The 26,922-nt window shown below is 46.2% G+C and overlaps 2 protein-coding genes across 3 annotated transcripts in view; both read left to right on the forward strand.

The window, feature by feature from the left end:
• Positions 1-19,760, forward strand: part of ZFP91 (ZFP91 zinc finger protein, atypical E3 ubiquitin ligase) — a 29,014-nt gene extending 9,254 nt beyond the window's left edge. The window contains exons 3-11 of one of the 2 annotated variants that reach the window (XM_067550624.1): positions 5,011-5,226; positions 5,519-5,555; positions 7,002-7,094; positions 7,702-7,830; positions 13,847-13,897; positions 14,357-14,435; positions 15,014-15,128; positions 15,736-15,835; positions 16,057-19,760. In XM_067550624.1, coding sequence (XP_067406725.1) covers positions 5,011-5,226; positions 5,519-5,555; positions 7,002-7,094; positions 7,702-7,830; positions 13,847-13,897; positions 14,357-14,435; positions 15,014-15,128; positions 15,736-15,835; positions 16,057-16,570 — 1,334 coding nt within the window. In that variant the 3' untranslated portion in view covers positions 16,571-19,760. The remainder of the gene's footprint in view (positions 1-5,010; positions 5,227-5,518; positions 5,556-7,001; positions 7,095-7,701; positions 7,831-13,846; positions 13,898-14,356; positions 14,436-15,013; positions 15,129-15,735; positions 15,836-16,056) is intronic. The other variant, XM_067550625.1, reaches the window with a different exon arrangement.
• A 2,184-nt stretch (positions 19,761-21,944) lies between these two features.
• On the forward strand, positions 21,945-25,693 carry CNTF (ciliary neurotrophic factor). Its single transcript, XM_067550746.1, has 2 exons — positions 21,945-22,058; positions 25,217-25,693. The coding sequence occupies exons 1-2, from the start codon at positions 21,945-21,947 to the stop codon at positions 25,691-25,693; spliced, it is 591 nt and encodes a 196-aa protein (XP_067406847.1).
• The last annotated feature ends 1,229 nt before the right edge of the window (positions 25,694-26,922 follow it).

The raw sequence follows: 26,922 nt of genomic DNA on the forward strand, positions 1-26,922 counted from the left end.
AATCAGTCACTTGTAAGATACCATTTTAGACTCTTCCCTCATCACATGATTGATTGTACCTGCTTATTGTCACTGGCTAACAGCAGCCAAAAAGTTTTAGCTATGATGTACTTTTGGTACACTTGGAAATCAAGCTAAAGCTTCAGTTGCAGATTTTACAGGAGATTGTGGCTCTTAACAATGGACCAAGTTACATCAGCTTTTCAGGAGACAAGAAATGTAATAAAGCTCTTGACCCATTTTTTCTCTTTATGGTGAATGATATATTTTAGCTGTCCAGTATCTGATGCTTCTCCAGGATTTCACTTTCCTTTTCCTCCAGTGTTCTGATTGCATACACACTTCATAGACAAGCTCTCCTTGAAGTGACTCTTCTGCTGGGACTCTTTGCTCAGCCAGCATGCTAAAGTACTGATGCACTCTGGCACTCTTACATCACACCCATTGGGTTGAAGAGAGCAAGAATGTAAACCAAACTCCTGGAAAGTCACTCTTAAGGAAAAAGCTGGTATGGGATGGTGGTATGCTACTGATAGATAAGAAGGAAGTGTACTAGAACCGTGGAAATTTCACTGTTGCCTTCCAGTGAATTCTTATGAGCTGTGTGAATGTGTTTTTTGCCATGCTGCAGAAAGCTGAGCTTCAGAAGGAAAAAGTTGTCTCAAGCAGTAGAAGAGTTGGGCCTTTAGCCCTTTTGATATGTGGCAGCTTCAGCTACCCTTACGTACACATAAAATAAATTGAGTGACTCTGATCTCAGGTTTGAAGGAGAGAGGATTTTCTGCTGCGGTATCTCTGTGCAAAATGCTCCAAAATCCGAACTTGCACAGTGAATAAAACTGTTTACCTCATGCATCTAGAGTTGGGACTCGTGCCCAGCAGGTGTTGAATTGATTATGGAGCGTTACTTGAAAGCATTCAGTTGAGAGAAGTGAAACATTGCATGTCCAGAGTTCTGTCCCCTTGATAGCTTGGCATGGAACAATAAAAAGTCATAACAAATCTGTGCAGCTAACTCCCTTCTTTTCACTGGGCGGTATTTTCATTGCATGTCGTAATAATATTTAAAGCAGTTTAATGCTTACTGTGATGGAAGTGGAAAAGCTCTCTAATTTACAAATGCTGTATGTTGATCTGGTTATTAGGATGTTTACCCTGTGAATGTATTTGTAATAGGGGGCTGTAAGGATAAACAAGCAGGAAGGGAGGAATGGCTCATGATGGAAGCTGCTTCTCAGCAAATATTTAATTAAGAGACAATGCCAAGACAGGGAAAGGCCTGGGAACCAGATCAAAAGAACTCAGGTGTCACTCTGTCAGGAAACAAGGATGGTTTTTCAGGGCAGTTTCCCAAGAGAACCAAAGTAAGACACAGGCACCTAGGAGGTGTCTGAAGGGGGTGCCTAGGTCACCCTCAGGAAATGGAAAGCCTTGGGGTAAGATAAACACGCATGTAGACTGTTTTAAAATCCTTTCTTCCTCCAAATGCTCCAAAATCAGAACTTACACAGTGAAGAAAACTGTTTACCTTGTGCATCTAGAATTGGGACTTATGATGCCCAGCAGATGTTAAAATAAACAATGTTGTTGTTAGAATAAACAATCCTTTGGTTTAAAAAGGCTGTTTGGTCACTATACACCAGTGGTCATAGAGTCCAGAAGAGAAGAACCGTGGGTGCCAAGCTTACTCAGACCTGCCTGGTAAGCACGGTTGATGCACAGGATGCTGTAGCTCAGGGCCCAGTCTAGGAATAGGCCAGTCCCAAAGCAGAGAGAGAGCACCAGGTGGGGTTGTAATATGTCTGCAGCATCCCCAGTGGAAGGATAATGGCTACCACTAACACATTGGGTCATGTGAGCTAGACAAGAATACAACAGTGGGAGAAGGTGCTGCCTTTTCCTTCAGAGGGTTCTCCGATCTATAGACACAGATTGCGTTCAGAGTAATAATTGTTAGGGACGTGTGAATAATGAATTGGAAGGCTGGCTTCTTTAAAAGAATCACTCTTTTCCTCCTTCAGAAATGGCTAAGCATTCTGCGGAGGAAAGGCTTGATTCTACAGTGGTTCATTGGGATCTCTTCTTTAGGACTGATGAATTGCAGTGAATATCAGTTCTGAGTTCATCTGTTACTAAATCTGAATGTTTGTTGCAGCTACATCTTGCATGACACAACTGTGACTTTTATAAACATGGCCTATATGTGCCCAGGGTAGAGAATTCTGATGTTTGTAATGGTTTTAAACTAATAGATGTACATTAGTTCACAACAGATTTTAATGTAAAACGAAGAATATTTGACTTATTGTATTTTCCCAATATACGTCAAATATTTGTGTTTTGGCTGTACAAAACTCAGTTTAACATGCAAAGAGCAATGAATCTGCTAGACAAACTGATACTAAGCAGAGGAAAGTGTGGTAATGAGAAATCGGGAAATGACTTATTAAACATTTTTACTTCAAACAAGTGCCATGTGGTGTTTTGGGTAAACTTTATACATAACTCTGATTGAAGCCTGTTTCAACTTGATTCACTGAATTAAACCTTAAAATATTAGTTTTTGCCACCCTGCCAGCCAAATAAATGTGTAAGACATATGTCACATCTCCAAAGTGGTTAACATTTTTCAAGAACAGTTGTAAAAGGGTTAGCACTTATGTAGAGGTGGTACTTGATAGGGAAATCTCAATTTATTCCATGGACTGATTTGTAAATCCACCAAAATGAGAGCATTTTGAATTGAGACAGAGGTAAAGCAGAATAGGGCTACAGATCTTAACAAACTGGGCAGCAGAGAAATGAAATCGGTTATGCTCTGAAGTTAAAGCTTGCTCAGTATATAATGGGGGAGGAGGAACCAAGTTATGAAAGTTGGTTCCCTTTGCCCATCTGACTTCATTAATTCTGGGACTCTGAATTAAGACATCAGAATGATGCTTTGGGTGATTTTCACATCCATCTGTTTGGGCTGCTGTTTTCTTATTAGAATTCAGCCCCGATATCAGGAGAGGCCATTTAGTCTGTCTCAACCTGTCCTTACAAAACTAGGGGCAAGTCTACACTATCTCTTATGTCGATATAACTTGCGTCACTCAGGGGATGTGAAAAACCAACACCCCCTCCCTCCCGAGTGACGCTGGTTACGTCGCCTAAGTACTGGTGTCGACATTGCTATGTTGGCAGGAGACACTCTCCCACTGACGTAGCTACTGTCACTTGTGGAGGTGGAGTAATTATGCCAACAGGAGTGCGCTCTCCTGTTGATTCAGAGCATCTTCACCAGATGCACTACAGTGGTGCAGCTGCACCTATATAGCGTTTACAGTTGGGAAACTAAATTGCTTACTTAGCTAGATTACTTACTCACTTTGCCAGACTTTCCAAGAATAGAGAGTACATACAAATGAGCTAAAATAGACAAGTAAAGAGGAAAGTATGTATGCTCAGTTTAGAATGGAAGTCTCTTGGAGAGCTGCACTTTGTTTATGTTCTAAAGCAGTAACAAAATAGTGAGCATAGCCAACAATTTTTTTCTTCTGCACATCAGGATTCAGTAAGTGTAAAGATGCACTTGGCTTCATTAGGGCTAATCTGATGGAAAAATGAAAAAAAATCTGGGAGTTACTGGAGTACAAAACGAATCTTCAGTTTTTCAGAAAGTTGCTCACACAACTATTTAAACCAGTTTTATTGACTTCCTAAACATTTACATGTGGGGTTTAATCTCAGATGCATCAGCCCAAAAGGAATAATTTTTAGTAGTTAAAAAGGAGTGAAAATGCAGGTTAAGAATGCGAGGGCTCTTTAAAATTATTAAAGGTGATTGTGATGTTGCTTGCTCTTCTTGCATAGAAACTAGCAAATTAAAGCAGATTCTTCAGGATTGTTGCAATATGTAAATTTCAGTTTAAACTGCAGTGTTAGAGGAGTCTATGAACAAGATTTTCAGTGTGAACCAAACTTTTGCAGATTTTTTATAAAACTTGCTTACTGAACTCTGCTATTTCAGTGCTTTATAATAAACCAGAGGAAAGTGAAGGGCAACAAAGACGATCAAGGGTCTGAAATGGCTTCCATACCAGGAGCGACTAAAAAGATTATTAGGGCTGTTTAGCTTAGAAAAGACACAACTAAGGGGATATATGATAGAAGCCTCTAAAATCATGAATGAATGGTGTGGAAAAAGTGAATAGAGAGGTGGTGTTTTCCCTTTCCCTCAATTCAAAAACCAGGGGTCACCCAGTGAAATTGATGGGCAGCAGTTTTAATACAAACAAGAGGAGGTACTTTTAATACAATGCACAGTTAACCTGTGGAACTTATTACCAGACCATGGTGGGATGGCCAGAAGTATAACTGGGTTCAAGAAAGGACTAGATAAGTTCATGGAGGATGGATCCATCGATGGCTGTTAGCCAAGATGGTCAGGTATACAACCACATGCTCAGGGTGACCCTAAACCTCTGACTGCCAGAACCTGGGAGTGGAAGACGGATGGATCTCTCCAAAATTTCCCTGTTCTGTACACTTGCCCTGAAGGTCTGGTACTGGATACTGGGATAGATGGATGATTTCTCTGAACCAGTGTGGCAGTTCTTGTGTTCTTAAGTCTTTTCCATGTGAGCTGTAGTCTGAGAAACTTAATTTTTAAAAACATCAGATTATTTTGTTATCTTTAGTCTGAGTTACAGGGATCAGGGTGGCTTCCAGAGAAAATACATGCATAGAAAAGTGTGATAAGATTTTGAAGGGCAGCTCTGTTTATATGCTGTACCAAGAGTCCTCCTCTGTGAGGTGAAGTATCTAGCCTGTAACCTGTCTGTATCACTATGCAGAGGTAGTCTATATCTACAATTATTAAAGTTCTCCCCTTACCCCCTTACTGTACAGAAAGGGACATTTCCATTATTGAATAAGCAATAAACTGGTGGAGATGTGGCCAGCAAAGTGTGGAGATGGGTTTGTTCATTGTTAACCTAAGAATTGCTTTGGGTGTTTCTCTCATAGATCCCAAAGAAGAGAGGGAGGAGGAAAATGTTTCCACCATTCTCACCCACGGGTCTCCTGTCCGTGCAGCCAGGCCAGGCCGAGGCTGGCGCAGCAGCAGGACAGCCACTGCTGCTCGCCAACGTGACACAGAGAATTTGCGCAGCTCCAGGTCTAAGACTGGATCCCTGCAGCTCATCTGCAAGTCAGAACCAAATACGGATCAGCTTGAGTATGGTATGTAGCAATTGGGAGTGGGAAAGATTGGGACTAAAGTTTGAGCAATGCCACCAGGACAATTGGAGGCTGACGATTTAGGTACAGGAGACGTGTTAAAACATGAGCAATGTGCTGGAGTCCACTGGCAAAAGGCTTGGTGCCTCACTTTCCTGGGCATAGTCTTATCAGCTGCACACATCCTGGTGCTGAACATTGGCTGAAATGCCTCCAGACAGATATGTACATTGCAGTCTGCTCTGTGTCCCTTGTGAACAGTGATTAAATACCTAACGGTGGCCTTTCTTTTCAGAGGTCACTGAAGAGCATCAATCTCCAACTGGAATCAGGTAGGAAGCTCTGGTTTGGGCCTTTTTCTTTCTGGTTAGGACCATTGGAAGAGGTGGTATCAGCTTGATTGGATCCAAAATTAACTTTTCAATCTAAAGGATCCTGAATTTACCATTTTCATTCAGTTTTGGGTCTTTCCTCACTACCCTGGATTGGAGGTGATACCTTACACCGCAGAGCATGAAACGATGGTGTGGGGAGTAGGCAGTATGATGTGGATTGTATCCAGGCTGATTACATAGCATAGGGACTCCTTCATCAATAGATGTTAATGTCAGGTGGCTTGGAGAACCATTGTTGGTAGAGCCTAGTAAAGCTTGAAAAGATAAAGCAGGGTTGTGTTCCCATCAGGCTGTTAGGCAGAGCAGAGCAGCCTTTGCCTGGAGGGTCTATTTTGAAGCTGTCTCTGATGCATACTGTCATAGTTCAGGGCAATTGCACCTGTAGTCCTCCTCTGTAGTCCAGCAAGGGCACCTGCTATCAGCCCTCTGGCTCCCCAGCTATCACCTCTCCTGGGGAAGACCTGCATCTCTCTCCCTCCCAACTCTGGGTTATTTCCAGGCTGCACACTTGCCTGCCTACACTGTAAATTCCCCAAAAGGCAGACTGTCTTAGCAGGCCTGCTTTGCCTTCTCTTCAGAGGCTGTAAACAGTGTAATTGCAACAATTAGGTGACCACACCGCTCTCTCAGCAACCACATATATTCTTCAGGTAAAAGCATTACTAGAACATTAAAACAATAAAAGAATCTACATGCATGCTAACAAGCTTACCAGAGATCCCACCCCCACCAGCCCCAACAAGGGCCCTGGCAGATGAACAGCTCTTCAAACCACACCCAGGGTTTTTCCCCTGTGGTTACAAGTTTGTAATCCTCTTGACTCAGAACAAGCACCCCCATGAATCTGAGAGTCATTCTCTTATCCACTTCATGCCTTTTGATCTGTCCTCTTGTAACAGGTGGTCAGCAGACAAAAGGTGGTCTTTTCCTCAGGAAACTTCAGAGGCTGAGTTTGTGCATCCCTGGAGGAGTTTACAGTTGCATAGACATCCCCTAGTGACTTCCCGGAAAACCCACTTTAAAAGTCCACATTGTTTCAAATAGTCCTTTGAAGCTCAGAACCCCTAATAGAGTTTATATTAATCAGACTCCCCACTAGAGACATTACATACAGTTCCCCAATAATACAGAAACTGGTGCATTTTCAACAACGAACTCCTAAGATACTTAAACTTAATTCATTAAGGTTCAACTTAATTCCATAAGGTTTGTCCAGGATATGGGAGGAAATTGTCAGATCTATCACACATCACTTTCCTTAATTTTCCCTAAGCACTCTTGTCTGAAGGATATTCTGCCCTGTTCCAGAGAGTGTCATGCTAGACTTATTTCATATATAAGCAGTTCCTACTGCCTCCTCTCTTTTGCCTTCTCTGTCATCAGCAGTGATGAAGAGGAGGAAATGCTGATCAGTGAAGAAGAGATTCCCTTCAAAGATGACCCAAGAGACGAAACCTACAAACCCCACTTAGAAAGGTACACTGGATTATATACGTATATAGCTTGCTAGGCCAGAAGGGACCATTATGATCTAGTCTGATCACCTGCAGAAAACAGGCCAAAGAACCTCACCCCATAATTTCTGCATAAAGCCTAGAACTTTGTTTGAGCTTCTAGCATCTATTTTAGAAAGATGTTTCTGACATATCTTTTCCAGATTGATGAGTCCCACAGGCTGTGTCGGTGTCACCACTGCTTAGAGCTAACAGGAAGATTACCTTATCTAATCGATCAGGAGACTTGGCTTTGAGTGCCACTGTCTACCGGCTTCTCCCTGTACCTTGGTTTACTACAAGGATTATCACCCTCTTTGCAGGGAGGTGCATGTAACATTTGTATAGGAGTCCAAAGTTGCCTGTTGAACTCCTTCCCCTCATGGACCTTAATTAAAAGCATAGGACAGAAGGAATATGGAAGGGGGAGACACAGCAGAGATGGTTACTAGAGTAGTGCAGGTCCCAGGGATTGCTGAAGTGGGATGAGGGGGAGGGTAGTGGTGTTTGCACTGTAAATACAGAGGGCACTATGACAGACAGAGGACTCCTGCTGAGTACTAGAGGGTATCATATTTGTATCTTTGCAGGGACACTCCAAAGCCAAGGAGGAAAGCAGGGAAGGGGAAGGAAGAAAAAGAGAAACAGAAGGAGATTAAAGTGGAGGTGGAGGTGAAAGAAGAAAGTGAGTTTCGGGAAGATGAGGAGCCACCCAGGAAGTGAGTAAAAGATCCCAGAAGCAGCTTTTTCTGCATGTATGCTTTTGTGTAGGCATTCTGGCCAGTGTCTTACGCTTTCCCCTTAGGGTTTTGTGGGAGACAGGAGTGGTTCTTTCCCCTTCTTCACCTAAAAAGTGATTGAAATCAGTAGGGTGAAAGGATCAAAATTCCTTATCATGGTTGGGGATCACCTCTTCTAAGATCCTGTCCATGCTGGGCAAGGAGACATTAAAAAACAGTATTTCAGTATGGTTCAAGCTAAATAGTCTTGTAACATGGCATGGCCAGCCAGTCTGGATGAGGCAGCATTGTGTGAAAACAGGCTTTGGTTTTGTGTTTTTTAATTGTATGGCTTTAAAACACATTTTATTGGCCCCATCTATGCTGGTCATCTAAACTGTATTAGAAGTGATGTGAGATGGAGCAGTTATTCACTGTGGCTCCTTAGCTCATTTTTAAGCCCAGTGTAGAAGAATCTGCATAAGGAAACTAGTCTGGAAGAGTGAGATCTTTCTCTGGAGCATGCATCCAGGAAGACATGAGCATTGTTTACACACTGCCATGGGAGAGGGACCCCTCTTTCATATCTGAGGCAGGCATGCTTGGGTGTGGGAAAGCAGAGAACATAAGAATGCCCACACTGGGTCAGACCAGTGGTCACCGTAGGCCAATATCCTGTCTTCCAACAGTGGCCAATGCCAGATGCCTCAAAGGGAATGAACAGAATAAGGCAATCATCAAGTAATCCATCTGCTGTCATCCAGTCCCAGCATCTGGCAGTCAGAGGCTTAGGGACACCCAGAGCATGGGATTGAGTCTCTGACTATCTTGGACTTATTCTCCAAGAATTTATAACTGGATTCAAAAAAGAATTAGATAAGTCTTTGCCTTCACAACATCCCGAGGCAACAAGTTCCACAGGTTGACTTTGTCATGTGAAGAAATACTTCCTTTTGTTAGGTTTAAAAACAATCTATTAATTTATCAGGTGAACCCCTGGTTCTTGTGTTATGTGAAGAGATAAATAACACTTCCTTGTTCACTTTCTCCACACCATTCATGATTTCACAGACCTCTATCATAGCTGAATAGTCCCAGTCTTTTTGAATTCTCTTCATATGGAAGTTGTTCCATGCCCTTTGCTGCCTTTCTCTATACATTTTCCTTTTCTACTAAAACTTTTTCAAGTTGGGGCAACCAGAACTGCACACATTATTCATGATGTGGGCATACCATGGATTTATATAATGGCATTATAGTATTTACTGTCTTATTATCTATCCCTTTTCTAATGGTTCCCAACTTTGTTAGCTTTTTTGACTGCCACTGCACAGCGAGCGGATGTTTTCAGAGAAATATCCGCAATTACCCCAAGATCTCTTTCCTGAGTGGTAATAGCTAATTTAGACCCTATCGTTTTGTATGTATAGTTGGAATTATGTTTTCCAATATGTATTCCTTCGCATTTGTCAACACTGATAAATGAGCATTGTGCTGTGAGTCCAGCAAGGGCTTATCTAAGCCAGTGGTTTTCAGCCTGTGGTCCCTGGACACCTGGGGGGGTCCACAGAGTACATAGAAGATTTCAAAAGGGGTCTGCACCTCCATTCAAAGTTTTTTACAGGACCACAAATGAAAAAAGGTTGAAAACCATTGGTCTAGATGAGCAAATAGTTCACCGCAAGCTAGGGTATAAATCTCCTTTGCATTAGCCTGCTGCACGCCAGCTGGTGCTGTAGACCCTGCTGCAGCGCACTAACAGTTCTAGCGCACTTTGGCCTGGTCTACACTGGTGACTTAATTCGAATTAAAGTCCCTTAATTCAAATTAATTACTCCCGCGTCTACACTTGCACATTGTTAATTCGAATTAAGGAGCCTTTAAAATCGAATTAATAAAACCACAAGTGGATTAGCGCCTGAAGTGCATCAGTTAATTCGCATTAGTATGAGTGTGGACGCAATGGGACTTAATTCGAATTAATTGGCCTCCAGACTGTATCCCATGATGCCCCATTTCAGTACCGTCCCCCAAAGCAGCCCCGGAAAGATTTAAATCTTCATTTCCTGCGGTAAATGGGTTTAAAATCCAAGCTGCGATCACCCCCCCACACAAAACAAGCCCTTTGCAGTTTGTCTCTTTAAGGGTTTGAAAGATTTCACCACCACCCTCCCCGCGTGGTGAATGCGTTTTAAATGCCCAGCAAGCCCTTTGAAGTTTGTCCCTTTAAGATTTGTCCCTTTGAAAGTTTAGCCCTTTAAAGTTTGTCCCTTTGAAAGATTTCACCACCCACCCCTCTCCCCGCGTGGTGAATGCGTTATAAATGCCAGCAGTGAGAGGAAATTCTTTGCTACATTGTTTCAGTGGCCAATCATGAAAATTGATACTTTCTTAAGAGTTTATTCACAGTGATTCGTGTGGATACATTATATCATGCTTTCCATCAGTGAAATAGAAACATTTGTATCACTGTATTAATATACTAACTGACTCGACTCCCTTGTTATTTATCTTACATTCTACAGACACCTGTAGAATCAAAATCAAAGGCAAACAATATACAGGGGGTGGTGGGGGGAGCGTAAAAGGCAAACAGCATACAGTTCTAAAGTAATCCAGGATAAGCTGCGATGTATTTGTCATGGTCAAAATGAGAGCATAGTTCAGCTGGCTCCACGTGCCTGCAGCAATGGCGATCGGGGGAGTAAAAAAACAGCATGAAAATCCTTTTCCTGTTTGTTTGGGGGTGGGGGAAGAGGGTGGGGGAAGCAGCGCTGCATCCTGGGATGATGACACTCATCACAACAGCCTCTATGGTTAGTTGCACTGTGGGATAGCTTCCCACATTGCACTGCTTTCTAATTCGAATTAAAGCTGGCCAGTGTGAACGCAAGAAACCAGCACAAACACTGTAGTGTGGGCAGTCTGCAGCGCTTTCTGTAAATCGCTTTCTGTAATTCGAATTAAGCTAATTTGAATTAGTGCTGCTGTGTAGACATAGCCTCAAATTGACTCCCATTTCGAAGTGAGGTAAATCAGAGTGTACTAGGGAACTTTTAGTGTGTGGCAGCAGGGTCTGCATGGTCAGATAGTACTCAGAAGACTAATGCGCTGTAGATTTACACCCCAGCTTCCTGCGCATTGTTTGTCTAGACGTTTCCAAACTGTCTTGAGGCAGATGAAATTTTGCAGCAAATAGGCAGGATCCTATTGCACTGGGGGATAAAAAAAAAAATAGCAAACATAAAAGTAACTTGAAAGCACTCGGTGTGAAACCTCAAAAGCTTCAACCTCTTTCATTGCTCTGTCACTTCTTGAGCTAAACATTAAAAAGCTCCTCTCTTTAGCAACTGAGATAAATCATCTGGGATGCATCTAGGCAGAGGTTTTCATCCTTTCCAAACTACTGCACCCCTTTCAGGAATCTGATATGTCTTGCGTGCCCCAAGTTTCACCTCACTTAAAAACTACTTGCTTACAAAATCAGACATAAAAATACAAGTGTATCATAGCACACCATTACTGAAAAATTGCTTATATTCTCATTTTATCTGTATGAAATTTTAGTTTGTACTGACTTTACTAGTGCTCTTTTATGTAGCTTGTTGTAAAACTCGGCAAATATCTAGATGAGCTGATGTATCCCCTGGAAGATCCCTGCGTACCTCCAAGGGTATGCATAACTCTGGTTGAGAACCACTGATCTGGGGCAATGGTTTTCAACCTCTTTTTCATTTGCAGACCCCTAAAAAATTTTGAATGGGGGTGCAGACGCCTTTGGAAATCTTAGACATAGTCTGTGGACCCAAGGTTGAAAACCACTGATCTAGGGTCAGGGGTTTCCAAACTGGGGTACATGAGCCACTGGTGGTATGTGAGCTTAGCATTCCATCAGTTCACTGGTTTATGCACCATTTTCTTAAGTTGTTGGGAAGTGAAGTTTGGGAACCGCTGGTCTAAGTCAAGGCCTCACTGTAGCATGATGTAAAAAGGAGCATTTTAATCTTGAGAGAACTTCTGGATGGGAGAGGGAGAAGAGCAGGTCTCTCTCTGCTGGACTGCATTGGCAAAAAGTCAGCTGCATGCAGAGTTCTCAGTCCCCAACTGTGGTATCTGTTCTTAGCTGTGGTTGTTGATGTTTCTGCAAGTCTAATATTAAAGTGCAGTGGTCCTCTGAAAAATAATTCTTCTAAACCCTGGCTTTGTAGGGCCCCCTGATATCTTCAGTGACTCCAGTTCAGACCTACTCAGTTTGAGAAATTAAAATTATACCAGTCCTGTGAACTCATCCTGAGATCTGACAGTTCCTGCGGGTTCTTACTAGCTCACATATTGCCAACAATGAAGATTCAACAAACAGAATATTGTTAACAATTCTGCTTTGTGAACCAGGAAAGAATCCACCTCTCTGCTATAATCGTATTCATACTGCAGTGTTAACAGAAGTAACACGTCACTTTAGGCAGGTCTGTTCCAGAAGGTGGTGCCATTTTTATACAATTGTTCTTCAGAGCAGAACCACACTTAAAGCTTTTTGTATCTAGGTGTTTGTTGAACAATCACATGGGTTGCGGTGTTCAATTCTTGAGTGCTTGATATTGCAGACTAGAGAATGCTGAGAGAAAAGCAACAAAAACTATTCGAGTTGAAAAGATTCTTATGAGTATATATTAAAGGATTGATGTGATGTCTCTTTTTTTTTTTAAAAAAAGAGCTGTCTTACTTTGAATCTTCTTGTGTCCATGTCACACCTGATTGTTTTTCTGACACAAGAGGTTTTTTGCTATTTTTTATGCCTGTTAGCCATGCAGAGCAGAGATAGCAATGGAGAGTGAACTGACTTCTATATTAGCTTGACTATTAACAACACTGAGTGCAGAAGCTCTTGTGCTCTTTATGCCAAAAGGGATCTCACTTTACTTTCAGATCCCAGCTTTTTTTTCTGGACAGTTAAAAACACCTCCTATAAACTGAGCAAACTTGATAGTGTCAACCCCATAGTCTCATGGACTGTTGCATCAGAGAATCATAAATCAGAGTGATCTCTTCTATTGGGTCTTCTAAGCCATATCCCTCATCTCTGTCAGTGCAGGTTCTTCTTTTGTCTGATACCCGTGTTAACAACTTCTGTTTCTTTTTCACTATACAGATTTTTTGTGACTACTAGTGTATGTTTTAAAGATTCTCTGTGAGCTCTTTTGTACAGCTTTGTGAGCTCTTTTATATTTCCAGAGGGGTAGCCGTGTTAGTCTGTATACAGCAAAAACAATGAGAGTTCTGTGGCACTTTAAAGACTAACAAATTTAATATTTTTATATGTGTTTGTATAGCATCCAATATCTTGATGGCCTCTAGGTGTTACACGACAAATAATTGACCTGTATGACACACATACCTGGCTGCAGGGAAAAACAGTAAATGAAAAATGTCTGTGGGGAACTGTGCTTTCTGCATCTTTCAGCTCCTCATTCTGCATGAGATCCAGAGCAGTGGGACGGATTAGCTACATGGGCTGAGCATGGCTGGATTGGTGGGTTTGGCCCCCTCTTGTGGCATAAGAATACAAAAACCAAAGTTATTGTTAATAGTTCTTATGGAGGGACTTCCCTATAAGAGTGGCACATTCCCACTGGAAGGAATCTACTCCCCTCCCCCCATAATCACTTGGAAATCCTCTAATGTAGTGTTCTGGGGGCTGCAACAAGTGTCTTAAAGTTTGGACGGATGCTGGTTGTCTTAGGTCATATACTGTATATAGCCTTGATCCAAAGGCCGTGAAGGTTAGTGCAAAGACTTATTGACCTCCATGGGCTTTAGGTCAGGCCCCTGTGAAAGCTATTCCTTGCTCCCCCAGACTGGGACTTCCTCAGGCTTTGAAATGGTGGATTTCTCCCATCAAACAGCCATGCTATGAATTGATCATGTGCAGATGGCTTCCTGTTCCATCTTGGTTGTGCCCTTGTGCCTTGCATAAAGGAGCATAAGTTTTAATCCTCTCTCTCTAATCCTATCACAGGAGAGGACGGAGGAGAAAAGATGATAAGAGTCCACGGCTGCCCAAGAGAAGGTGAGTGGCTTTCCTTTTCTCCATCTTCCTTACTGTAGATTTAGCCTTTTCCATTTCTTGAGTGGAGGGATTTACCCCCTTCAGAAACAGTTATTTCGTATATGTTATTGGGCATAGTTTAGAAATAATTGTAGCTCACTCAAAAGCTACCATGAGATTCGCTATGGATTTTGGCAGTCAGGTCATTTTCATTTTGAGCTGACAAAAGCTACAGGTGCTCTCACTGTCATTTCTTGGTAATTAATTAGCACATAGGGGTGGAGAGATACAGTGGAGAGTATGCTTGAATAGAGTCCCTTTTAGTGCACAAATTGAAATGAGCTGACTCGCAGGACAGTTGAACTGGTGAGTCTTCACTTCCACATTTTCAGTGAGCTGCACTAGCTTTCTTGTCTAATCTGTTACTGCATCTACTTCATATTCTCCAATTAACCTCTTTACGTATTCTTGTCGTCTTAGGAAGAAGCCTCCGATACAGTACGTACGCTGTGAGATGGAAGGCTGTGGCACAGTCCTTGCCCACCCTCGTTATTTGCAGGTCAGTCAGGTTCTTCCACTTGCTTGGATCTGGGATCAGGGAGCTGCTACTCGTTCACCGCAGTGTTCCTTTTGAATGCTGTTTGTTGGTAGGGGAGGTGCTGGTTTATTGAGTGCAGCACTGGACTGGGACTCAAGAGATTAGGTTCTGTTCCCAGCTCAGCCCACTGGGTAACCTTGAGCAAGTCACTTTCCCTACCTGTGCCTCAGTTTCCCCATCTGTTAATTGGGGATAATGATGCTGACCTCCTTTGAAAAGTGCTTTGAGATCTACTGATGAAAAGCACTGTAGAAGAGCTAGGTGTTATTAGTAGACAGTAACAAGTAATGTAGCTAAGCCCAGCCCTGTTGTAATTGTACCATACGTGTGTCTTCACCTGTATTTCTGCTTTTCATCAGATCTCAGAGCCTGGTATAATTGCATCCTGTTAGCTCTCCTGCAATGCAGAAGGAGGTTGATTGTAGCCCTTTACAGTCTGTCATGTTGCTTACATTATCTTCTCAGCTGGGATCTGGTTTTCAGCAGCTCCTTTGGTCAGACAGGAAGGAGGCTTGTAATTTTTTTGTTGTCTTTCCTAGCACCACATCAAATACCAGCATCTGCTGAAGAAAAAATACGTGTGTCCCCATCCCTCCTGCGGACGGCTCTTCCGGCTCCAGAAGCAGCTGCTGCGGCATGCCAAACACCACACAGGTACTGGAGAGGTGGGAGAATCCAACCCATCATCCCATGGGTGGATGGAGAGGGGAAACACCTAGGTCTCCTGGGGTGAGGAAGAGTCTAACCCAGGTAGCGTAGAGGTGTGATGGCTGAAGGCTATTCCCTGCCTGCTGGGACTGCTGCCTAATTGCTCACACTCTCACATTAGACAGTGAGAAGAGGTAGAAAGAAGCCTCTGGATTTGTACTGTAGCATTCTTTTATATGGCATATCGGTTGCCTTTTTTAATAGCGTCACCCTGTTTTCTCCACATTTAAGATGCTCTTTTCAGGCTTTACTTTTGTCAAGCATGTGGGATTGGTCAGCGCTCCCCTTTGAGACCATCAGCTCTACCTTTAATCATCCTCAGGGTTTGCTGTTGAGCAACCTGAGACACTTCCTCCTTCATTAATCCTGCTGAGGTCAGACTGTTCTTAACACTTAAATTGCTGCCTCGCTTTCAGGTAGCTTCACCCGAGAACCTTAAAAATTAAAAGTGGGGGCATGGGGCAGTTTTCAGGTGAGTGGACTCTCAACCCAAAAATGTGGTTCTGATCCAGATGCAAGTGCTAAACTGAGAGATGTGTCTGCTGCTTTACAGATCAAAGGGATTATATCTGCGAATATTGCGCCCGGGCATTTAAAAGTTCCCACAACTTGGCAGTGCACCGGATGATCCACACAGGCGAGAAGCCTTTACAGTGAGTACTTCCGCATTGTCTTGCCTTGCCTTTTGAAATGTGCCTCTACTCCTTCAGCTGGCCACATTTCCCCCAGCCACAGCTGACTCTGCCTCCCACTCCTGTCTGTGATTCCTGCAGCTCTCTCTCACTGTCCGGGCTTCACTTCCCTGCATTCTCTGTTGCATCTTCTCCACGTGTGTCCATGTTCCTATACTGACCTCTTTTCTCCCACTCCCCAGGTGTGAGATCTGCGGGTTCACCTGCCGGCAGAAGGCCTCTCTGAACTGGCACATGAAAAAGCACGATGCAGACTCTTTCTACCAGTTCTCCTGCAACATTTGCGGCAAGAAGTTTGAGAAGAAGGACAGTGTGGTGGCACATAAGGCCAAGAGCCACCCAGAGGTGCTTATTGCTGAAGCACTAGCTGCCAATGCAGGCGCCCTAATCACCAGCACCGACATCCTGGGCACTAGTCCAGAGTCCATTGCTCCACCCACCACCGATGGCCAGGGCCTGCCCCTCCTCCCTGACCCCTTGGGAAGCACTGCCCCTAGCGAGTGCCTATTGCTGAACCCCGATGGGATGCCAAAGGCGTACTGCAGCGGGGCTGAGCGTGTGAGCCTGATGGCCGATGGCAAGATCTTCGTTGGTGGCAGTAGCAGTGGGAGCACGGAAGGGCTGGTCATGAACACGGAGATTCTGGGAGCCACCACAGAGGTTCTGATTGAGGATTCTGACTCTACCGGACCTTAGCAGTGAGGGAGCACGTGGTTGTTGGGACAACTCGGACTTTGTATTTAAAAGAAAAAATGGAGAAACTTGTTAAAAAAGAGAGAAGTTAAACAAATTTAAAATACTAGTAAATAAGCGAAGGGCCTGCTCCCCTCCAGCGTGGATCACAGCACACCCCTCTTCCCAACCCCTTCTCTCTCCTACTGTCCCTTTTCAGAAAGGGGATGCTGCCATTATCAGAGCGAGACAGACAGAGCAAAGGAATTCTCCAAGTGAAGGGAAGCAGCCAGAAGCCCTCGCTCCCCATCCAAACCCAGGCGCCTTCCCTGCTCCTTGACAAATCCCTGTTTGCAAACTTGAAGGAGTTTGGGCTCCAGACCAGCTTCTCATTCGTAGGACTCCCTCTGCCCAACTTCTATGCATTGCTGCATTCTGATCCTTGCAGTCTTGTCTTCTTCCTTCTGGGGCTGGGAGTTTGGCTTGGCACTTTAGGGCCCCTCAGCGGGTGAGCTGTAAAACAGCACCTGTTCCCCCTCTCACACCCCTCCCCTCCGTCACTGACGGGAAGTGGAGGGAACACCCTGGCGCTCAGATGGTGCTTGCTTGCTGAGATGCTGGGGCTTGGCTCTGTACGAGAGCCCTGTGTGGGAGAGGCAGTGAGAAGAGTCTCCGACTGGTGACGGTCATTTGCACTTTGAACATGTTTCGTTTTTGTGTGGTGGTAACAAAAGTCCTTATTTATTGATCAGAGGGTCTGGTATTTTTTAATTACATTTGGGGGGGATCGGGCTATTCCATGGTGGGCTCCCTTACATCAGTGGAACTCCTAGGGGTAAGCCATGCTGGAGCAGCAGCTGCTAGGGCTGACCCCCCACCACAAAGAGAATCAGGGTGAAGAAAGCACTATGGAAGCTGCGTAGCTGTTTGTACACAGGGCAATGTGACAGACCCCATGGGAGAGACTCCATTTGCATTGTGGAGCTTTGGAGCAATTGTTTGCTTTGGGGTGGGGGGCAGGTGATGGGGGGTGAGTAGCTTAATTTTAGGGCTCTGAACTGCAGAAATACAACTTATATTGTGGTCTCTCTCCCTCCCCAGTTTATTCCAAGCTCCTCGCATTAACACTTTTTTTTCTCACTGATTCATCCTCACTCCCTGGCATTGGAAGGATTAGCACTGTTAGCCAAGGGACTTATTCCAGGTTTTGTGACAGCGGTGTAACTATGTGGTGCAGATCATCACATTCCCCATCCAGTTCTGCTTCTCCTTTCCTGAAAGAGACACAGCTCTGGGGAAGAGATGGGGCATAGTTGTCTTACATGTGATTTGAATAGAGGCAGACTGGCTGACATCTGATTGTGGGAATGCCAGCTTCTCTCCCTGCACAGACACCCCTGAAGGATGGGGTGGGTTCCCCCTACATATGCTCTGTACAGGGCCAGATTTCGCATTTGGATGCAAATGTTCCTCCTTTCTGTGAAACACAGTGGTTCGGTTTTGCCTGGGCGCGAGACATGGGTGCGCGTAGCCTAGTAGTAAGACAGTAGTTGTCCCTCAGAAAGGTTTAAGACATCATGTGTCTTAAATATTGAACTGTGGACCTTGGCTCTGTCCATTGTCAGAAACTTTGTGTGGTGACCCAGTGACCTTGCAGTTGTTTGCTTTTGGGAAAAAGTGAAGATTTACCTGTTTGGTCATGTCCAGGTGGCTTGGAGGAAAGTTACAAATCTGGTTTGCTGTAGAGCTGGTTGGAAAATGGATTTTTTTCTGCAGAAAATGTTGACAAACTAGAAGAATTTAATTTTCATTGAAAATTTACCACAGAACGTTTTGACTTTGTCTAAAAACTGAAAACAAGCTGACAAACAAAAACTTCTGGGAAAATCACAGCAAAATGTTTGTTTCTGTCAGGTCAACCCACACTGAAATATGTATGTCAAACATATTGCAAAACATTTCACTTCAGCTTGGGTCAGTTTAACATTAAACTATGTTTACCTGAGCTGCTGTAGGTCATACAATCTGGCCAGGGAGCCCAGGCCATAGGATCTCCCTTGATGCACCATGTTCTTCCTTCTTTCTGATTGGTTGTGTGTGTCATCAAGTCACCTGGTTGTGGTGCATCGTCGGATATGTAGTCCAGCTTGAAAGCATGAACTGTAAAGTTGTGCCATGAAACACTGCAGTGGTAGCTTGGGAAGATGTGATTTAATGTTGAAATGAGACAAAACCAACTTTACATTTGGAATGTTAAATTTTTTCATATCCGTCAAAAACATCAAAACCATTTTAATATTTCCAAATTGAAGATTTTGGCTTTAGGGCAGGAAGTTGAAATTTTCTGCAGAAAATTAAATGAAATAAAATTCGCTCAAAACCAGTTTGGATGGAAAGCTTTCAACCAGCCTTAGATATGTAGTTTTGCTGGCCAGGACGGCTATGGCCAACTCACGTGACACACGAATTTAAAACTCTTCTAGTCTAGGTCTTCACTTTGCATGGATAAATGCTGTTGTGGTGCGGGTTAACTATGGCTGGCCAGTCAACCAGACCCTGCTACAGACCAGTTCCGCAGAAGCTGTGTGAGAAACCCTCCGTCCCTTGGTTTGAAGCCTGGTGTAGACCAGGCCTTCCGTGGAACACTAAAAGGAGAACTAGCCTTATCAATTTCCTTTTATTTCTAAGGATGGCACTAAAATGCTGTGTTGGGTGGAACACTCACTCGCTGTCGGGTGGTGCAATAGCTAGACAGTCTGCGGTGGAGACTGCCCCATGACTTAACCTGCAGAACGATGTGACCCAGTCACCTAGCGTGGGTGATAAGGATGTGGGGCTTATGTGTTTGATTTTCTTCAGCAGAAGGAAAGTTTATCATATTTCCAGGAGGTAGCAATGAGTGGGTAATTTGGCTCTGAAGTCCTTCAAACCCGTCATCTTCTGTGCCGTTCTCCCATACACTCTTCTCGTTTTAGCCTTCCTCTTCCTCCCCCCTTCCCTTTGATCTCAACCTGTTGTTTCTGCCCTTAAACGCAGCCTTCTAACCTTAAGGCAGGAGAGACCTGTGTAACTTCCCACCCCGGGTTTAAAAAACTAAAACTGACACTCAATGACTTCCTGCCGCTTCTCCCCCTCCATTTCTCTCCCACCACTCGCATGCAGTTTGCTTCAATAAATTATTGTAGTAGTTTGCAATAAACATTTTTGTATTTTTTCCCCATGTATTTATTTTTTCCTCCGGCCGTGGGAGCACATTGGGGAGCTGGGCTTAGGGTGCTTCCTTTTCCCCTTTCATGTATGCTGCTTGTGGTGACTGACTTAACATCCCTTCCCCTCCCCCCCTTACAGTGTTCAGTGTGGACGCTCCCCATGTAAGCTGCACCCTCCGCAGTTGAAGTTGCCTCTTCTGCGCAAGCTTAACTTTGATGACCGGATGCTGAGTTTTGCCCAGGGGCTGTTGCTTCGTGCATGCGGCCTCAGCCACCCACCGTGTGTCACTCTGCCACCACTCCACCTGGCATTGATGCTTTCTTTGAAAGAGCTGGCTGGGCATCCTTCAGTTCCTGGGACAGGGTGGGGAGGCAGGGGACGCAACCCGGGTTAGCATGAAACCTTGCCATTGGGGAGCGGGTTAAGCTTTATACTGCTTAGCAGCACTACCTGCAGTAGCCACCAGGTGGCAACACAGCTGTTGCATTGGCACACCGCTCTAGTGTGGAACAAAAGCTGGGGAGAGGAGATGCATAAGCTGACAAGCCTTTGAATGTTAAACCTTGTCCCACAGCAATCTCCACAGGGAGAGGGGGAGCCCAGGTAGCTACCTGAACCCAAGTTGGGGAAAGGCTAATGTAACATGTAATAATAAAGGGATGCTCTGCTTTTCAACTCCTGTTTTCTCTTAATCTGGGTAAGACATAACCAAAATAAATGTATAAAGGAAAACACAATAAAAGTTGTTTGTCTTGGTGCATGCAGCTTGTCTGCAGTGGTTGTGGATTGTGCTGGGACATAGGGGAAGGATATAGTTATATATTAGCAGTGTGGGAGCCATTTGTTTTCAGTTATTTTTGAAAAGGCTAAAACCCAATTACATTCCCAGGGGACTGCAAATAAGCAGGGATGGGGGGCAGGGTAAGGATGGATGCCCCTAGTACCATGCCAGCTGGATGGAGCTTTTTCACTCTACATTACCAGTTTGAATCATGGTCAAGAGTATCTGGAAATCAGGCTGAGCTGTTAGGTGACATGAGTGTGGAGGGTCTGTCTTCCACCTAGGACACGCTCATCTCTAAAAGCATTGGAACTCTGAGTCTTAGCAGAGAGCCAAATCCTTGTCTGTGCATTTTTGGGTCCACAAACTCCTGTGCGTGTGCAGAAATGGGGCGGTTGCACGTTCTGTCCTGGATTTGTGAGACCTCAGCAGGGGTCTCTGGGCCTGAGCTCCCACAGTGTGGACTGGTGCTCTCTCCAGCCTCAACTTGGGGGGAAAGGGGAGAGAAGCGGCCCATGGTGACAGAAAAAGTTCACTGTCTCTGCAGTGATGGGCTCAGGAAATGAACCTAGCTGGGATTTTAAAACCAGCCTAAAAGAGGTGGCTTGATTTTCAAAACCACTGAGCAGCCGCTATATTCTGTGGACTGCAGTGGGGAGATAGAGGGTGCTCAGCATTTTGGAAATCAAGTCACTTATTTAGGCAACTATTTTTGAAAACCTTGGCCCCTGTGTAATGGTTGCAGCCTCTGGCTGTTGATCAGATCCACTTGCTGGACTAGAAAATTCAATTAGGCGTGGAGAATGCATTCTTATTTTATCTTATATTCATTTATCTGGCTATGGTTTGTCTTTTGATTAACATTGGCCTACAGATCTGGGAAGAGAGGGCTGAGGGCACTAGACCTGGCTCAGCATGATAGGGAAGAGGGAGAACATCCCAAACAGAACAGGAGGATGGGGGGGAAGAAAGGATCATATCAGGCTTGGTGTCTCATGTCAGTGGGGGATTAGCGGGACACCCGTTTGGCAACGGTCTGTGAGTTGTGAAGGACAAACATAGCTGCAGAGGAGTGGACTAGAGCTGTACGGAGGTAGGTTGTGGGAGAGGAAGGGTGGGGTGAGTGGGAGACTGATTCTGGACCAGGGATCTTGAAGGAGCATGGAGGAGGGCCGTGGAAAGAGATGAAAAATCTGTTGCTCATCTCGGAGGCAGGAATTCTCAATCCCTCCCCAGACCTCGGGATACAAGGGGGGGAGGGGAAGGGCGCGTGAGTGGCCAACGCACGCTCAAGCTGGAATTTGCGAGCTGAGCAAGGGATTTTTCTCACTTGGCCGTGGCACAAAAAGCCCTGTGTGATCCCTCTGGCTCAGCTGCTGTCTGTATCTGGGACAGCCGGCTGGTGCGATGGCTTTGGCTGAGCGAACGCCTGGGACCCTCCAACGCCGCAACCTCTGCAGCCGTGCCATCCTCCTGGCCAGGAAGATCCACTCTGATGTGGCCAGCCTCCTGGAGTCCTACGTGAGTCTCCCCCTCTCCTGCTGATCCCTCGGCCACTCGAACTGTGACATCTTGCCTGGCGGCCAAGCAAGGTGGCACCTGGCTCTGGCACTGATGCTGCCTTTTAAAGCAAAGGGGGTGGCTCTAGTTTCACCTCCCTGGCTTGGGTTTGGGGTGCAGCTTCCCATACTAGACATGGCTGCATATTGGGTACAGGTATAGGATGAGCATGGGCGGTGGGGTGTGGAGGGGTGGTGTTATTCAGTCACTTGGAACAGCCAGCAGATGGAACCTGTAGGGTGAGTAAAAAGCTCCTTGTGCAGCCTCCCTGGAGGTAGGGGATAGACTGAATTTCTCCTGTGTTTGGCGCAGGGAGAGGAGTAATCAATGCCTCCTCCACTTGTTGCAGAGAATCCAGGCTCTTCTTTGTCCTACTGTGCCTCTAGTGTAGGTTCTAGTGTCTTCTATCACTCTTGAAATGGAAATGCAGCCACCTCTAAGGTAGAGCACTTGAGCATGCATCATACACACCCTCCTGGAGAATGAACTAGCGCCCTCCAGAGCTGAAAGCCTGAGCTGCTCCAGCATGAGCTAAAGACTGCTACGACCTCACCCTCCTATCTGGATCAGGGACAGAGAGCACATGTAACATGCTCAATTGAGGCTGTCTCCAGTTGACCCTTTGATGGGAGGGAGCATCCATCTATGGGATGTCATGGGTGGTGTGGGGGAATTCAGGCAGGGGGTGGGTTAAAGTTCGTGCCCTTCACCCTAAAATGCAGCAGGAGGTTTGATGGTGGGAGAGGAAGGACTTTGGGTTTGTCTCAACAGATGCTAGAGTGTGGTTGGAGGGGGAGGAAGGTGGGTGTTAATATTCAAGGTCCCTCTGGCATGGTGCCCACAGAGCTACTTATAAACTGATCAAGTCACCTCTTCACCTTCTCTTTGTTGAACTCAATAGATTTTGCTCCTTGAATCTATCACTATCAGGCAGGTTTTCTATTCCTTTAACCGTTCATGTGGCTCTTCTCTGACCCCTCTCCAATTTATCCACATCCTTCTTGAATTGTGGGTCCCAGAACCGCACGTGGTATTGCAGCAGTGGTTGCACCTCTGCCAAATACAGAGGTATAATAACCTCTCTGCTCGAAAGTCCCTTTTGTGCATGCCAGGATCACGTTACCTCTTTTGGCCACAGCATTGCCCTGGGAGTTCATGTTCAGCTGATTGTCCAGCACCACCCCCAAATCTTTTTCAGAGTCCCACATCGGCAGCACCTAGGGCTGGCTACCATTTTGGTTGACGGCAGGCCTTGAACCAGGAATTTCAGAGCTAAAAGCATGACCTGCTGCAGCTTGAGCTAAAGAACCAGCCTCTCTATGGAAGGCTGTCGCAGACCCATATCCTTTGTGGCGCAGGGACAGAGGGGGACACAACATTGGCCAGTGGTTACCCCCCACCCCACCCAGCTGTCCCATTTAGGGCTGACTGAGGTCAGCCGCCTTAGGTCAAGAGAACAAGCTGGGCAAGGGGCAGGCCACCTTGTCCCTGCTGGTGGATTCACCAGCAACAATTTCACAAGCTCTTGTCTCCTCCTGAATCATTTCTCGGTTGTTCAGACAATGTGGAGCAGCCAAGGGTCAGGGCAGTGACCGTATCAATCGAGTTCTGGTTCATAATAATCAAAGCTTCCCCTTCCTTCCCTGGCCCTGCCATGGCCTGGCTCAGTGCCTCAGTGATGGGTGACTTTGATATGCCCCAGGGTACAAGCTGGACAGCTGTGTCCCCTCAATACTCCAGCCTGGGGTGCCTTTTACACTGCTTTGCTGTGAGAACAACCCCTCCTGGACAGGTCTCACACAGTCTCTAGCATGCAAAATCACTCCCAGCTGTATTACGTGAAGGCTCTGGCTAGCCACTCATGTATTACTTGCAGGGCGATGCCAGCAAATTCCCAGTTCGAGACCTTCCCCCTGAAACATGCATCTTGTACTGCCCAGCCTTCTCCTGCTGGATAATACAAGCTCATAGGAAGTCTGTCATTTCATCAGTGGAAAATGATATGCACAGACCCTGTTATCTCAAGTGGAGGTTCCTACACCCTTCAGTCCAAACACACTGATAAAACAAGTTTATTAACTACAGAAAGATGGATTTGAAATGATTACAAGTAATGAGGCATAAAAGTCAGAATTGGTTACAAAGAAAATAGAAAGATCAAATGCATGCTAAGCGTCTAACAAGCTACGTGAACTTAAAAACAAAAGATTTCTCTCACCGTAAGCTGTCTGTACTGGCTGAAAAGCCTCCCAGCCCAGAACTCCTGCCCCAGTTCAAAGGTATTTCCTTTGTTTTTCAAGCATTGTAGCTGCCGAGAGTAGAGACATGGGGGGAGAGGTAATTTGTGCTTTGTGCGTGTCCTCCATTCTTATACCCTTCTCCCCTCTCTGAGGATTACCTCCAGCTGGGGTTTAGGCAACAGGCAGGCAGTTTACATGGAAGCTTCCAGCTGTCCTATTGTCAATATGTATAGTTCTCGCTTACACCCTTCTTCCTGCCAAGAAATGGCTATTTAATAGATGATTGTCCAATTGATTATGCTGATACCTAGCTGGGGCACCAGAGTGTCTTTGTCTCTGAAGAAATGGTTTAGGCCTGCCTTTTTAACTCTGGAACATGTCACAACAGTGTTATGCAGTAGAATCTTATAACTTTACATACAATGTTGCCACACACATTTTACCCAGACAATAATGTTCAGCAGATTATGAGTTTTCAAATGATACCTCCCAAGGCATCGTTGTACAAAATTTATCCTAATGTAGTAAAAAGGTACAGTCTGACACCGTGATACTGGGATTTCCCTTCTCTCTGGGATGGATTCTGGTTATCAGGAGAGGAGTAAGTGGGTAGGATGTTGAGGGGATGTGACTGGGTTTGGCTGGTGGGCTGGTGAGGTGGAGTGGATTGTTTTGGGGTGATGGTGTGAGGGAGGGGAAGCTGATAGGGTGGAGATGGGGGCACTGGTGGTGAAAGGAGAGGAATGGATGGGGCTGATGGGGAGGTGATGGTGGGAGGCAAAGGTGGTGAAGGGAGGGGAGGTGATGGTGTGGGTCACTGGGGTGAAGGGAGGCAAGTGGGTGGGTCTGATCTTTCTGTAACTGCTCCCCCACCCCCAGGTGGAGAGGCAGGGGCTGGACAGGACCATCAGCCTGGACTCGGTGGACGGAGTGCCAGGCGCGGCTGTGGAGCGGTGGGGTGAGCTGACGGTGGCCGAGCGGCTGAGTGCCAACCTGCAGGCTTACCGGGCATTTCAGGCGCTGCTGGGCGAAGTGCTGGAGGAGCAGAGGACTCACCTGACCCCGACGGACACTGACTTCCATGCCTCCATCCAGTCCATTCTGCGGCAAGTGGTGGCCCTGGCCTACCAGCTGGAGGAGCTGCTGGTGCAGCTGGGGCATGGCGGGCTGGCCTGGGAGGCGGTCGGCCCCGAGGACCCAGGCCATCGCAGCTTGTTCGAGATGAAACTGCGGGGCCTGAAGGTGCTCCGGGAGCTGGCTCACTGGACAGTGCGGTCCGTGCGAGACCTGCGCCAGGTTGCCAAGCACAGTCAGGGCTCTGGCACTGCCCATGGGGGCCAGGCCCAGAAGGAATGAAGCCACTGGCCTGCCTGCCAGTGGGGCAGATGGGGCCACCCTCCCCCACTCCCTTCAGCAAGCTCTCCCCCCCTCCTATGGGGATGGGAAGGTGGGGTGGCTCAGCTGTGGGCAGGGGGGTTGAGGGAAGGTGTGGGAAGGCTCTGTGTATGAGGGGCGGGGACAGGAAGCATCTCCCACCTCTCAACTTAGAAGCGGATGACCCCATTTGCTCACTGTGGGGAATCCTTGGTCCAGCTGTGAATCAGCTGGAGCCGGGAGCAGCCTGGGGGGCGAGCAGGGCTGCTACAGGGATTCCCTGCATATCCCTGGTGGCATCCTTCTTTTCCCTCTCCCACTGAGCTGCCTCCTTCCTCCTTCTCCCCTGTGGCAGATCCTGGCTACAGGGTCAGGCTGGGCCCTAGCACAGGGAAGGTGGACGTGGGAGGGGGGACACAGTGCAGAGCAGGTCAGATGTGGGAAGGAGTGAGATCTTGGCCACTGGGGCGGGGGAGCGATGTCTTCCAGGGCAGCGAAAGGAGGGGATGGATAAAGGGGCAGGGGGCTTGTCTGAGGCGGAGGGAGAAGGGCAGAGGGATGGGGAAGAACCTGGGAAGGGGAGGGAAGGGCAAATGGCAATGCCCAGGTGAGGACGAATCAGGCTTTCCTTCCCGGAGCTCTACGGCCAGGTCAATGGCAATAAATCTCTCTTGAACCCAGGACCCCGCCTGACTGCCGCAGAGCCCCCACCCACCTCCCACGTGCTTTGAGGCTGGTTGAGGGCATTCTTGATTCCCACCTCGGCCTTGCATTGCGCGTCCCCTGCCCTCAGATCACACTTACTCTATTTGATGGTCTGGCTACAGGGGGGCTGAGATCTTAAGGGAAGAAGGCCAGAGAAGCGTCTTCATTTCACTCCCTCCCCTCCCCCCAGCCTTGGCAGCTGGGGTCTCCTCTCCCACCCCTCAGCCTTGGCTGCATTTAACCAGTGTCTTGGTGCTTGGAGAGCTAACCAGGAAGTAACAGCTCCTGCTTAACAGTGAGATGGGGGCCCTCGACCAGCAGTGCTCCTGGGCCAGGGGGCCATGTGCGGCTGTACCAGATGCTCCATGAAATCCCCTAGGGCTGTCACTGTGGCTGTTGGTTTGATGTGGTAGGTGCCCAGAGGCTATGGTGGTGGGCAAGAGGATAAAGCTTCAAAGGTGTGAAAATCAAGTGAGCAGCGGACCCGTTCTGCCTGACGCAGGGCA

Source organism: Emydura macquarii, unplaced genomic scaffold (assembly GCF_026122565.2).
Source record: "Emydura macquarii macquarii isolate MOO-44397 ecotype Brisbane River unplaced genomic scaffold, CSIRO-AGI_Emac_v2 contig_1305, whole genome shotgun sequence".
Taxonomy (NCBI): Eukaryota; Metazoa; Chordata; order Testudines; family Chelidae; genus Emydura; species Emydura macquarii.

What these genes read in the sequence shown, in the direction of transcription:
- CNTF (XM_067550746.1), top strand. Translation starts at nt 21,945, where the DNA reads ATGGCTTTGGCTGAGCGAACGCCTGGGACCCTCCAACGCCGCAACCTC. An exon ending in CCAGCCTCCTGGAGTCCTAC is followed by an intron (nt 22,059 to 25,216) that starts GTGAGTCTCCCC and finishes CCCCACCCCCAG; the next exon opens with GTGGAGAGGCAGGGGCTGGA.